General features: G+C 50.1%; 1 protein-coding gene across 3 annotated transcripts in view; it reads left to right on the forward strand.

Annotated features, from left to right (window-relative positions):
- Positions 1-14,938, forward strand: part of bahcc1b (BAH domain and coiled-coil containing 1b) — a 66,401-nt gene that overhangs the window by 28,141 nt on the left and 23,322 nt on the right. For all 3 annotated transcript variants that reach the window (XM_076034597.1, XM_076034595.1, XM_076034596.1), the window contains exons 3-8: positions 3,313-3,450; positions 8,610-8,720; positions 8,824-10,803; positions 11,845-11,956; positions 12,570-12,748; positions 13,098-13,238. In XM_076034597.1, coding sequence (XP_075890712.1) covers positions 3,313-3,450; positions 8,610-8,720; positions 8,824-10,803; positions 11,845-11,956; positions 12,570-12,748; positions 13,098-13,238 — 2,661 coding nt within the window. The remainder of the gene's footprint in view (positions 1-3,312; positions 3,451-8,609; positions 8,721-8,823; positions 10,804-11,844; positions 11,957-12,569; positions 12,749-13,097; positions 13,239-14,938) is intronic.

Genomic DNA, 14,938 nt, shown 5'->3' on the forward strand with positions numbered 1-14,938 from the left:
GGGATGAAACAAAGGCGGAAATGGGAGGTAGAAAAAAGGAGAGAGAAAACAGGGTCAGAAATAAGGTTTTCGTTAGTAGCTGCCCTGCGTTTTTTTTCTCTCTCTTTTTTCCATATCAGCAGGCCAGAGGGAGCAGGCGAATATGATTTTCTCCCAAATGTGCCAACAGAAAACAGACACTGTGTGTGTGTGTGTGTGTGTGTGTGTGTGTGTGTGTGTGTGTGTGTGTGTGTGTGTGTATGTGCGTGCGTGCGTGCGTGCGTGCACGAGCTGGGGAGGGGTGACAGGAAAGAGACGGCATGGGGGGGCGAAGGGGAGGGAAAGAAATGGAATGAGTAAATGGAAAAAGATGAGGGGGGGGCGGAAGGGTGGAGATCTGAAAGAGTGCGAGATGAAAGAGTGGGATGAAAGTTAACAAAGAATGCCTAATCTCGGCCGCAGTCAACTTTCTAATCAATAATCGCCGCTGTTTGAAATGGCCGTTGATGATCCTCTGTTCTTTACAGAAGCGTTTACGGCCTTTAGAAACGCTTAGAGAAGGATGCGTCTCGTTATTTTTTAGTTTCTTTTGGGGGAAAAAAAAGCACGCAGCTGCTTCAGCTGAAAGCTCTTTTTTATTGTCTGCTGTGCTAAAGGAGGTCTAGAGTCGGCGGCGGGGAGCGCGGGGCGGCTACGTCTGTTTTTTAACGTGTGCGCGTGTGCGCCGGAGTCTGTTTGTGTGTAACTCTGCTACTGCCAGGGGGCCTTGTGAAACCAGCCCGAGTCTTATATGAGCTGTATTTTATTATGACTGGCTGAAAGGCCGCTGATCTATAGTTGTGCACGACAAGTGGATTTGGAGGAAAGAGAGGGAGGGACACAAAAGGAAAGTGGGGAGAAAAAAAAAGGGCACACAGTAAAAATATCCTGTCTGGAGTCGATGGAAGCAGGACGAAATGGACAGAAACAGAGGAAAGAATGTCTTGAAGGGAAAGTTTTGACCACACTTTATAATTTTTTTAATTTTTTTTTTGCTTTTTCCTCAAAATGTATTGTTGGGCAAAGAGGTTAGAAATATCAAGAGCAGGCGATAGAAGGAAACTTTTAAAGGGACATTTTTCTCCCTTTAACTGTGAAATTGAGCGCTCCTCCTGGCATGGACGCAATGCCTCTGACTGGCCTAGTATAGGACTATATCATTTCGGTTGCCTGCCCAGCACCTTCTCCCCAGAGCAATGCTTAGCAGATCAGAGTAGCATCCAGAGCAGGCTATGCTATGCTTTGCTGCTCACAGCAGAGAAAAAAAATCTAAATACAAAATGCTAAGTTATTATTCAGCTTCTTAACTATATTTCCTCTAATACTGTATAAAAAAAAAGCTACTTCTATCTCAGTCTAACTATCTCTTCTATCTAACTCAGTATTTAGTGGATGGAAAATGTTGCCATTTTGCACACCACCTGGGGCTAATCTTTCTCCACTATGTCATAATGGAAGAAAAAGACCAAAGAAAGAAAGACGTTGTTGAGCTGAGCAGTGTTTTTGTTTGAGGGTGCCGGGCAGGCGACTGAAGATATACAGTCTCATAACAGGCCAGCTGGGGGTCCCGCATCAGTAGCAGGGGCGTCATTCTCCCTCTCCCCCCTGATTAATAAATCATCAAAGTGTAGTTTTAGGCTAGAAAAAAACCCAACTACATAGTGTCCCTTTAAGTTGAATGCAGTGGTTGTATTAACGTGTGGGATTCATTCTTTGACACCAGCTGCCTAAATACACAAACTATTAATACACACCTATTTTTGATTTGTCTCTTCATAACCTTGACCCTCCTCTGTCTGGTTTATACCTTCCCCTTTCTATTCTTTTATTGTGTGTGTGTGTGTGTGTGTGTGTGTGTGTGTGTGTGTGTGTGTGTGTGTGTGTGTGTGTGTGCATTAGAGAATCACATTGGCAGACAGTTGAAGGTGCTGGTGGTTGTGGTTGTCAGGGCGTCGGGTTGTGGTTGAGGTGAGGGTATTGTACGCACGTGTGTGTGTGTGTGTGTGTGTGTGTGTGTCCATATCGGTGTGTGTGTGTGACTCAAACGCAGACCGCTGTGGTTGTGGTAATTGTCTCCGCCATGCGAGGCAAGATTTCTGGGTAACGACCCAGCCCACCTCTCCGTCTCTCCCCCTCCTTCATCCAGAGACTAATTACCTGATTCCCCCTGGGTTTGTTTCCTCCTTCCCCTACAACTGTCCGGGTTGTTCCGCTAAATGAGAGCACGCTGATAAGTAGAGATGCCTTCGCACGGAGCCAAGCTGAGCCCCCGCTCGCTCCGTTCGCTGCAACTCTGAGCGGGAAGAGCCGAAACGTTTTCAGCTCTCAGGATGAGTGGATGAGTGGAGAGATGGGATGCGGTCAGTTTAGGATGCGTGAAGTCGTAGACTCCATACTTCCACGTACAGTGTCTACAATTTAGCTGATGCAATGCTAAATTTTTGCTAATGCAAAATGACACTGACGTTCTGCCTGTTCTCACATCTTCCTCATGCCAGCTGTGACATCAGGGTGAATTGATAAAGAGTGGAGCTGAACAATTCATTGTTTTCAAATTAAAATTGCCCTTCACCATTTCTAAAACCGGGAACTTGAACGGTGTATTTTATTTTTTCAAATTGAGCTCTCTTAACACTGAACAATGTTGTTGTCATTCCTGCTTGAGAAGCAGAAATCAATTTTAGTACATTAGAGGTTTAAAATGGGCCGACAATGATGAGCTTCCAAGGTAGATGGAAAGCACGACTATAATATATAAAGAAAACGAACAGAGGCTGATGATGATGATGATTCCCAGTTAAAACAATATTCATTTTTAATGCACAGGATGTTGATTTTAATTGAAAAAATGTCCAAGCTATGACTTCCTTCTCTCAAGTTTTGCAGCCATTCAGGAAAAAAAAATGAAATGAGTTGGTTTTTTTCAGGGGGGTGGTTTCTGAAAAAGAGGAACAGACAGCTGCACAGTGAACAGCTGTTGAATGTATAAAATGAAAACAACAGGCCATCGCCATTCACCTCACGTGTGCCTTGTAGTAATAAATGTCTCTGAGTCTGCTTGTGCTGCGTCTTTAACGCTCTGCAATGTAATTAGAACGCAGAGCGGCCGTGTCGGACTCTCCAGCAGGGGGAAACGCTCATTTGTCATCTCGGCTGACGTGTTTTTAGCCAGCGCTGGCTTCCACCTCCGTCCTCCTGCCGGAGCCCCCAGACGACTTCTTAACCCCCGGTGTGTGTGTGTGTGTGTCTCTCTCTCTCTCTCTCTCTCTCTCTCTCTCTCTCTCTCTCTCTCAGGTGCTTCCTTTATGGGTTCCTTGCTGGCCAGCAGCACCCCTCACCCCTCGGGACCAACCGCCTCCCCCTCCTCTCCCTCATACAGGGCTGGACCCCATTCAAGGGCTTCCCCAATCTGGTTCCCCCATTCACATGAAGGTAAGACACACACACGCACACGCACACACACGCGCAAGCATGCAGGAAGCAGCCCAGCGTGCTTGGCTATCTGGTTAATCCAGGGTCTTGGTTTGGGATTACATGGAGACGGAGCCATTAAGTGGTTTAACCAACGTTGAGCTGAGGCCAAACGTGCGCGGCAGCGGCGTGTCAGATGATGCTGCTTGCAGAAATGAGCGGCAGCAACACCCAAAACGCACACGCACATGTGCGCGCACGCCGAGTTCTGGCTTGGTGCCTCATCCAGTTAGCGTTTAGTTTAGTTTAGTTTAGTTTAGTTTAGATTAGTTTAGTTTAGTTTAGATTAGTTTAGTTCAGATTAGTTTAGGTAGTTTATTGTTTAATTAGACGGGACAGCGTACATTCATGGATATGTTCACAATACAGAGGACTCTAAAACATGTAAATGTACCTGAGTTAGCTTGCTGCTAAATTCCATCGCTAGTCCCCAACGCTAAAATTAAACATTCAGTCATATTTAGACATCACAAAACAACAAGGACATGCAATATGTCATCGCAGGGATTCCATATTCCCGGTCACACAATACAAACGGAGACAGGAAGCACATGTATGATGTCATCTCATGTAATGCACAGACAAGAGCCATTCATGCAACAGCTACTCTGCTCTACCCTAGATTGCTAAAATCAAGTGCATAGTGCTAAAAAACAAACAAACCCGGAAGTTGGTCAAAAAAGCCAGTGTAAGCAATTTCAATTGCAATTTATTTTTTTGCGGCGTCGGTCGTCCCTTGCTTCAGATCAAACCCAACTTTTACTCATCTCAGTCCTGTTTTAGCTCCGCTGAGCCCCGGCGACACCCCCCTCAAAAACACAGACAGACGTACGCAGACTGAAACTTTGCCCCATTTCCCTCCTCGACAAACCTCCCCGCCCCTCTGACCGCGGCCCCACCCTGAGGGCCCCTTCTGCTAACCGACCTCCAACGGCCCCCTTCCTGATCAGACACAGGCGCGCACGCACGTGCAAGCACACACACACACACACACACACACCCACACACACACACGAAAAGGTGCGCATCCACATGCATCATGTCCTCTTTCGACTGTTAACTGTTTGTGGTCAAAGTGTGAGCTCGCAGTGGTTATATCTGTCCCTTTCAGGTGTGTGTGTGTGTGTGTGTGTGTGTGTGGGAGAGGATTTCTCTTTTGACAGCAAGATGAGTCTAAAGAGATAACCTCCGAAAAAGACTTTGACTGATAAAAAAAACAGCTTCCGCCACAGGCTGCGTCGCTCGCCTAACGGTCGGAATTTCACGTTTCACCAGTTTTTCACAAAATTTGAGTGAGTCAACGATAATGTTGCGGGTTTGTCGCCACAGGACGTGTCCAAACACTGCCGCTGACAGTTAGGTGCCTTTTTTCCCTGCACATAAGTCTTCCCTGATGATTTGGCCTAATAATAAATAACGCAGAGATTTGAATTTTGGCGGGTAATCGGTGCCATTAATGATACATTTACGTTCCGTTTTGCTTGAGGAGGTTTCAGATAGTTTGACTTCCAGTTTCGCAAATAATCTGCGAGCGCACAAACACATCTGCAAAACAAAGGCAGCGTGACGACTGAGTGCACGGCGCAGGAGGAGGAAGTGAGAGTGCCAAAAAACATTGAGGAATAGATTTGACTAATTAAAAACACGTCTCTTTTGAAACAAGACAAGAAGACGAGGAAGTAAAACACAACTGCAGTTCAGTGTCTTGCTTCCTGCTTGGTGGGTGAATAAAATGACACCATCTCTACAAAACCCATTGTTTCAATATTATAAAATGCAAAAACACATTTGCCAGGTTCGTATAAGTTACATTGCTTTTCTACAGCTGAGTCATCAGATACATATGAACTGCTGTTTCAAAATTAAAACAAATCAAAACAGTTAAATTGTTCTATTAATAAAATTACAACATTTAAAACTGCTAGCATTTGGTGCTTTATCATCCATGGTGAACCTGATGCTTCCTTTCTGAAATAGTATCTCATCACATGGGGGGTGATGAGTCAGCTTAGATTTTTTTGTGGGCAAAAAGACTCTAACAGGAATCAAAGTTGGCTGACGACTTTCTTTGAGTCGCAACATTTCAGCCCTCTGCTGTAGAATCTTCCACCGCAGTGGTTTGAAGGCCTCTGATGGGACGTGACATTTCTCCACCACAGCTGAAATCTGTGATCCAAACACGGAAGATAAACTCACAAGGGCTTTTGGTTTTTGTACACAGAAATTCACTCCCGGGCGAGGGCGGCGTCACAAGATTCAGTTTCGTTCTTGCGATCGCCTCGTTTTTTTTTTTTTTGCGCCTCATTGTGCGACGAAATAGCAGCAGCGGAACGGAGAAGTGGGTGCTATAGTGTCGCCTCGAGTGACCGTCTGAGAGCGGCAAAAGTTGGAGGCAGGACTTTGGCAAGACGCAGCAGCTGTGCCCAAAAAGACAGCGAAAATGTGTGTGTGTGTGTGTGTGTGTGTGTGTGTGTAAAGGTGCGTGTGTGCCATTAGACAGATTTGGTGCCTCTGTGGCTCGCGTTTGATGTCTGAAAACACACACACACACACACACACACACACACACACACACACGTGCGCTCGCATGCAAAAAAAAAACACGCGCACACCCACTACAAATGATTGTTTTTAAGAATTCAAGCCAGGGAGCTCCGGTAGGTGGTCTGCCAGCTGGCTGCGCTCCAGAGAGTGGAGTGTAGCCAGGAACAAGAGAGGAAACCTGGCCACACATGTACGCACGCACGCACACATACACACACACACACACACACACACACACTTCAGATATATTCACGGAAAAATTAGCAGGTTTTTAAATAATAAAAAAAGCATATATTCCTTTACAGTGACACATATTCACACGCTGGTCTTCCTTTATTCACAACCTTTCACACACACACACATACACACACACACACACACACACACACACACACACCTATTCTGTCCCTGTTCTGCACCTGTCCTTGTTTTTTTTGTCTCCTCTCTCTCTCATGTGCTCTCACTCCTCTCCTTACCTCCCCTCTCCTCTCCCCTCTCATCTCATTCATCTCAAAGCTCTCCACTTCCCTTTCACTTCCTCCTTCATCTTCCACTCTCCACCTCCCTCCCTTTCCTCCCTCTCTCCCACGCACGTGCATGCTCGCACACACACACACACACACACACACACACACACACACACACACACACTCCTCACTCCATATGCCTCACAGCGGCACCAGATTGGAGACTTTTCATATCAGGTGCGTATTCCATTAACCTTGGAATGCCGCAAATTGAAACTGCAAACAGAAAATATGCATGAAATATCTCAATTTTAGGAGGATTGGGGGATTGGGGGTAGTCGGGGGGTGGCGGGGGTGGGGGGTATCCTATACAATTACATGTCATATCTCACGTGGTTTTGAAAAGGGTATATTTTGCGATGGAAACTCTTTCACTGCATTTACAGACTATGTGACGCACGACGGAGTCACATGACATGACAGTCTATGTGGACAGACAGGAAACTCACACATTTTTCTTTTCTTTAAAAAAATGAAATAAAATAAGCACAAAAAAACAAAAATCCTGCTGGTGTCGTCTTTACTTTCACAACCAAATCGTAAAAAAAAAACTCCAACAAGGCTTGGTGGAACCAAAAAGCCTTTTCCATCTTTTTGTTCTAACCCCGCCCCTTCCTCCCCTCCCCTCCCTGTTTTATCACTCATCATTACCCGGGGGATTGGCTTTAGATGGCTGATAGAGCCTTTTGGCTAATTGTCGCCATTTAGATTCGCTGGTTGTTAAGCAGTTGGAGTAATCACACGGACCGTCTCTCTCTCTCTCTCTCTCTCTCTCTCTCTCTCCCTCTCTCTCTCTCTCTCTCTTCCCCCCCTCTTGCTCTCTCTCTCTCTCGCTCTCTCTCTCTCACACACACACACACACACACACACACACACACACACACACACACAAAAACGCACACTTAAACGCACACACACGGGAGGCAGGCACACGCATCGTCATGCATTTACATTGCAGCGTAAGCATGTAGCCGTGCGCACACACACGCACACGCACACACACACACACACACACACACAGGGCCGGTGCAGCAGCGAGGGGGTGTCAGTGGTTTTGCAGTGTAACTGTGGAATGCGTAGGATGAGTTTTTATGGAGTGCTGTTTACTTTGGCCACCACCGTTAAACTTTTAACGGCTACCAATTAACAGGCCGGCAAGGACACTCTGTGGGGCATGAAACCAGCTGCTGGAGAGCTCGCACACAAATATAAACACACACACACACACACACACACACACACACACACACACACACACACACACGCAAAAAGCCAAGTATTTTGGCCCCATATTGTCGAGTGCTTCATTTCATTTCTGTACGTGTGCTCATAAATGGGACACCGGCGTTTTGTGATTTGCTGTTGTTTCTGCGCATTCATATCCCTTTACGATGACCGTCAACATCCCATCCACACCCAACACCACCGCCCCCGCCCGCCCGCACATACACACACACACACACACACGCACCCCCACCAATAGTAACTCATTCAACCCCATCGGCACATCCAGCGAGGCCTCCTCTCTGGTCACCAGCGCAGTTCATTGTCCTTGAAGACGAGGAGGAGGAGGAGGAACAGAGTGTAACGACCATTCACCTCCCACTGACCTCTTGGGAAGACTCCCTGGCTGTGTGTGTGTGGGATGGGAGTTTGTGATGCTTCACGCCATTTGCTGAAAAATGCGTTTTGTAAAATCTGCCCAGTTCGCTGCTGCTGCTGCTGCTGCTGCTGCTGCTGCTGCTGCTGCTGCTGCTGCTGCTGCTGCTGCTGCAACGTCTTGGCAGCGACCGTCGGCTGCGGTTTCTGACACGGCTTTGTCCAGTGTAAATAATGTCGTCTCTAAAGGTTGTTTGTGCAAAAGTGTGTTTCTGGTGAAAGTAGCATTAGCTGGAACATAATCTTTTTTTTTGAAGTTGCTTTCTAAAAAAAAATGGCTCTGTTTAATGATGGGTTGTGGAGACAAACTGCTGGTTTGGAGGGCTGCTGAATGTCAACACTGCGGACAAACATTAATTCTTGTTTTTTGATCCCGGTCCATTCTGACAGCGTACCCCAGCTATCCGGGAAGCCTTGCTTCTCCTTTTCTCCCTATGAGTCCTCTGGACCACCACAGCAACAGTCTCTATGGACAACACCGCTTCTATGAAGCTCAGAAAGGTAGGTGGTGGCATGTGTGTGAGCAAAGTGCAGTGGCTGCTTTTCTGAGTTTGCCCAGAACCTTCAGACATGACGCGTCGTGGTTGTTGTCTTCTCCTCGCAGATCACTTCTACCTTCGTGGCCATCCTTCGCAGCCCTCCCTGCTCTCCACCTCCTGCAGCCTCCCTCCTCTGTCCAGGACGGCCCCCGGCCACCCGCTGGGCTCCTGCAGCCGGGAGACAGACAGCGGCGGCGGCGGTGGAGGAGGTGGAGCCAAAGGCGGCAAAGACGCGGGCGAGAAAGGGCCATCGGCCAAGATGAAGGAGCGATCGGGCAGCAAGGAGCGGCACCAGGAGAGCAAAGACAAGCAGCACCCGATCCACCACCACCACCACCACCACCACCACCAGACGAGCCCCGTGGCCACGCTGCCCAGCCACCACCTCCACCAGACCTACCCCCACCCGCACCATCCCCTCCTTTCTCACCTCACAGTCAGGGAGGAGGAGCACCGGGCGGCTCTGGAGCGACACAAGGAGTACAGAGAATCCGAGTCGGCCAGTCAGGAGCTGAAACACATGAGTGCCTGCAAACTGTCCGGCGGTGCCACGGCGGCAGCGGTAGAGACAGACTCCGGAGGCAAGGGGGCGGTGCTGAGTAGTGGCGGCGGCGGGGCCGCCAGGCCTCCGTCTGCCGGCACCAGGCGCTGCTCCAAGGACGAACCCGTCAACGGGGAGATGAAGATCAGCGAGTCGTCCGCCCCCGCCGGTGAATGTATGAAAAGAGGCGCGGCCATTTTGCCGCCTGTGACCACACACTCTGTCGCCTCCTACTCAATGCCTCCCCCGCCGCCCCCGCCGCCTCACACCTTGCACGTGGGCTCGGCGGTGGCCGGAGGGTGGCTGCACCACCACCACCCCCACCCGGACTTTTACTGCCCGCCGGCCCCGCTCACGCTGACGGCCTCCAAAGATCCGGCGCCCGCCGGCCGCGATGGGAAGGTCAGCGGTGGGCCAACGTACGTCCCCTCGGTCGGCCCGCTGGGCGACGTGGCGGTCGGCGACTACCGTGGCGCCGGGGGAGGCGGGAGGAGCTGCGAGGACAAGAGCAGAGAAGGAGGCTTGGAGGGTCCGTCACACCCCCTCCACCGGCTGAGCAGCTGCCAGAAGAAGGACAGAGCCCAGCCGCACCAGCAGCAGCTGGGCTACGGCAAAGCCGACAAGCCCCCCGACTGGGGCCTCCACTCGGTGCAACACTTCCACAAGCCCGGCTCGGCTGCCAGCGCTCAGCCCGAGCTGCGGCCCTGCAGCTTGGAAGCGCCCTCGGCGGTCCGAGATGTGGAGGTGGCGGCGGACGGCGTCTACCGCTCAGCGGTGCTGGCAGATTCCCAGCTGGCGCAGCGCGGCTCCGGACAAGGGGCCGCCAAGAACGGGCCGGACGCGAGCGCTCCTGTTTTCAGGGACTGTTCCCACTCCGGGTCCGAGCCTTCCGACGGGAGGGAGGCGTTGGGGAGCCACCGCGAAGGCCAGAAGGTCGCCAGGATCAGGCACCAGCAGCACAGCAGCCATGGGGCGAGCGTGGAAGACAGGGTGAGAGATGGCGGGCAGGTGTGGAGCGCTCGCGGCGCCTACCAGGAGGAGCAGAGGAGAAACTCCCATCATGCTTTGGGTGCGAGCGGTGAGATGAAAGGCCAGAGCCACTCCCAGCTGCCTCAGACGCTGCCCCGCGCCTCCGAGGGCAGCGCCATGAAGAACCTAATGAACTACAGCTCCCAGCAGCCTCTGCTGCTGCCTCAGCGGGGCCCCTTCGGAGGCCTCGGCTGCCTGAAACAGAGCGCCGACAGGTCGGAGAAGGGCGACAGGGGGGCGCCGAAGAGCTCGGCTCTGCAAGAGCCGCCCAAGCACTCGCTGCCCCCGCGGAGAGGCTCCATGAATGAGGCGGAGAGGGGGGAGAGAGGGGGGAGGGAGGCCGGGGAGCCAGCCGAGGGGGAGGTGCGGCAGCCGCCCGTTGGCATCGCTGTCGCCGTGGCCAGGCCCCCCCTCCGTTCCCCCGACAACACCGCTGGACACAGCCGACAGGGCAGGGTGCTGCCCAGCATGAAAGGTCAGGCCTCATTTATGCTCTTTGCCACTAAAAGTCAATTAATGCTGTTTTTCTGGGGCCCCGGGTGAGGCGAGGCGAGTCGCCACAAACAGGCTATTGATGTATTTCAGGAGGTAAAAGATGATGGGAAGCTTGTGCACACGGGCCAAAATGCAGAGAGAAGCAGAGTTAGAACGTTGGCGTTTACTCAAGGTGGTGCGTACAGGAATATGTGCGTGTCTGGTCAAGTGTACATAAGTATAATTATAATGATAATACGTTTTCTTTATAAAGTCACTTTACACAGTACACATAAGGTACAGGATACAATGTATGTCATATATGTTTTGAGCAGGCTATGTGGTTGCACACAAACTGCAACGAACAATGATGTCCACATGACTCTGGTCACATGACCCAACAGTTGTATGCATATGTACAGGAAGTACAGGTATTTTTCTTTGACATCGTCTTTTGTTTGTTGACGTTTGTTTGTCTTGTTTACCTCGCCAGCTGAACAGGAGCAGATAAATGTCAGACATAACCACCACAGTGGTGCCGGTTTTAACCTTTGTAGCGAGAATGTAGCGTCTGAATAAATGTACACCTGCTCTACCGCTGTGTCAAGGACGAGAGGCGTCAGTTGACATTTATTCACGTTTTATTACCTTTATGTCGCGCTTGTGCAACTTGACGGCTGCGAGTCCTTCTCACGCCGCCCGCCGCCGTTGTTGTTGTCGTTGCTCAGGAGCATTTTCAGCTAATGTGCCATTTCCACCTCATGGTTTAGACGTGCGCTTGGAGCCGCCTGACAGCCTGCGTATGCGCCTGCATGTAAACAACATTATTTTTGAAACACTGCCGGTGTGCGTAGTTGACTTTTTTTCATTTATTTTTTCTAAACGGGGCACATGAGGAAAAACAAAATTCACATCTTGAAAACATCTTTTGCAAACGTACCTTCACGTTACGAGACAGTTTCATTTAAAAGTAGAGAAACTTGAAAATAAGGATTTTTCTATTTGCTTTTTTTTTTGTGTGTTTTTTTTATTTACAATTCAGGGGTCTCTCGCCCAGTATATCCTCTGGGTCGGGAGGCTGAGGAGCGGAAGAGGTTGACCGAAGAGCAGATGGGCCTTCATCACCTGGACATAGACAGAGAAATGATCATCAGGTAGGCAAGGGCTCAGCAACACACACACACACACACACACACACACACACACAGCGGCGGGCAGCGTCCTCTCATCTGATAAGCTGCATTCCTTTTATTCTCCCTTAACCCTCTTCTCTCTCTCACTCCCTCACTCGCTCACTCGCTCACTCTCTCTCTCTCTCTCTCTCACTCGGTCTGAGGCGCAACGTGTTTTTGCCCCCCCCCCCCTCCCCTCTCAGCCCCTCACTCCATTTACTCTTCTCACCCTTTGATGTGTGTTTCTGAAGCCCCTCAGTGTCTCTCCTCCCGTCCTCTCACTTTCCCTCCGAGATGTGATGCGGTGCATTAATGTTATGGGGGCTAATATGGATGTCTCTAAAGTATCCGGCTCTTATTATGTAGTCATATTAAGGGAAGAAAACACATAATGAGAACTCATAGAGCGGGCACAAGATGATGGCCGCTCCTTGTTGCCGTCATATTTCCTCCCTTTTTCTTGATTATTATAATGGCCGTGGCGGTAATGAAGAAGACGAGGATGAAGATAATGATGGTAATGACGGCGATGATGGCGGCGATGGCGACAATATAGAGATAATCAAGATAATGACAAAGTTGGCGCTGCTCGCAGGGAAAATAAAGAGCGCGTGGAGTTCGCCAGGATTCACCCGTCCAGCAGCTGCCACGGCGACCTGACCTCTCACCTCCTGGTTCCTGGAGGGGCCGACCCGGCCGCGCACGCCCACCCGGCGCACCACCACTGGATGCAGCGGACGGGAAGTCCCTCCCTCTGGATGGGGCATTCCTACGGTGAGTGGAGAGGACAGTAAAGTTTGCTGGCTTGCTCTGAAGAATGTTTGCCCACGTTTTAAATAAACAAAAGGTGTAAATTATACAAATGGAAGAATGTTTACACAGGCCGTGTCCCAAATGATGTTGGGATACTAAATTCAATGTCAAATGTGCCGAGAGGGCAAGACTAACTTGGCACGACTCAAACCTTTAAACGGGCTTGCCAAGTATTTGCTTCGTCAGGTTTTATTTGGGTCATAAAGCGCTGATTGAAGCCGCTCTCCTTCACTCCTCTGTTTCCTCCACTGTCCCGCACCTCTAACCCACCTGTCTCCAGAGTTTCACGGGTCCTGCGTCTTCATTCCAGGTCTGAGCCATGTGGGAATGACCCCCGGCTTTCCACCAGGCCTGCCCAGCCCTCTGCAGCCCGTGCTGGGCTCGCTCACCCAAGACCCCGGCTCCCCGCTGGTGGTTCTCCCGACAGAACCGGGACCTCATCACCACCTCGGTACAGTCCCGCAACTCAAACACAACCATGTATTATCATATTATCACCCTGCTCCTCTGCATTTGGTGGCAAAGCTGCTGAAGGTGGAGGCTGTGCAGCTTTCCAGCAGGTGTCAGAACCGGCTGGTTTTGGTCAGTGGGAAAGGGGCCAAATGCTGATTGTTAGTCGACCCGCGTTCAAAAAAACAATGTCAACCCCCTGATTTCAGTGGGAAAGTGGCTTAAGTCTATCTGTCAGTAAAGCTGTGCACGCGCACGGTGTGATGCAAACTACTTTCTCCAGCGACATCTTTTTGCAGTTGGTTTTGTTTGAATGATAGTTCCGGTGTGTGTGTGTGTGTGTGTGACTGGTGCTTGTGTTCATGTCATGAGCCGAGCGTAATGCAGCTCGCTCCGTGTTAAAGGTTGCGCTGCACGCATCAGCCATCACAAGAGAAAAGGACTCGCGTGCGTGCGTGCGTGCATGTGCGCGCACGTCAACGGTGCTTTGCAAACAGGCTGTGAAATTTAATTATCTCCCGCCTCCCTTGCCTCGCTCCGTGGGAGTTCCTGCAGAGAGGGGAAGTGCATCCACTGAACCCTTCCCCTGGGAAACATTAGCCCACTCAGGCTAATCTCACAGAACAAAGGTTCCCAGCGACAAGGCAGCCAAGGAGGTGTGTGTGTGTGTGTGTGTGTGTGTGTGTGTGTGTGTGTTTCACTACTGTAAATCAAGATGAATGGATGATATAGAGCAAGAATTTATGATTTGCCAATTGTTACTGAGGTCAGAGCGGGCATTGCACCTATTTATCAAACACATCAGAACAGTGGTACAGCTTGAAAAAATGGTGGATTGTTTTCGTCACACATGGACATACAGTATCATCATCAAGTTTAGAGGCGATGAGTGGCAGAGCTGCTATCAGGCAGCATCCCCTGCTATTCAGCACCCTGGAAGGTCCTCGTAGAGCCAAGACCCCGTGGCAAAATCCTATGTGAGAGGATCTATTTGCTTGATGGATGTGGAAATGTGTCAGTACATCGGCAGCACAATGGCAGCACAATGTTGGTCTCTGTTTACACCCATATTGGAATGGTTCCAAGTCCATCTCCCCTACATTCGGGTTTTTACAAAATGTCAAAATGAAATTCAAAATTCTGATTCAGACTGCAGAATTCTGAAGAAAAGGTCAAAACTCTGACTTTAAACTCAAGCAGGAGCTCATAATGCCGGCTTTAAACTTAGACACTAAGGCAAAGGTCAGAATTCCGACTTTAAACTCAACCTTCTGAGAAAAAAGTCAGATCTCAAGGGTAAATCAATAAATTTTGCGCACAGCCTCCCCCCAAGCCAGCACTCTGCTATCAGCTTTAGTTAAAACCAAGAAGGAAGGGAAGGCACAAGAGAAGGAATAATAATAGCATGCAGAACACAGATCACAGCGAGGAGAAGAACGTGCACGGAACACAGACTTTTACCACTGGCAGACCCAAGCCCCAAATCGACACAGCACCGGTGTTTTCCAAAACCAGTTGGACGCCAGCTGGTGAAGATGGCGTGGCTACACACTGCTGCAGAGCTGGAAGGTGAGCTGTCGTCGGTCTGAAGCAAACAGCAGTTGCTCAAGACGACACTCTACCGAGTCCTGGTCCAGGGGTTGCATCGGAAACGCGATAAATGGTTAAAGCGAGACGGAGGCGATGCGAGCGATGGGCAGA

The sequence above is a fragment of the Nelusetta ayraudi genome, unplaced genomic scaffold (assembly GCF_046127955.1).
Source record: "Nelusetta ayraudi isolate G7.1 ecotype Tasmania unplaced genomic scaffold, CSIRO-AGI_Nayr_v1 ptg000042l, whole genome shotgun sequence".
Classification (NCBI taxonomy): Eukaryota; Metazoa; Chordata; class Actinopteri; order Tetraodontiformes; family Monacanthidae; genus Nelusetta; species Nelusetta ayraudi.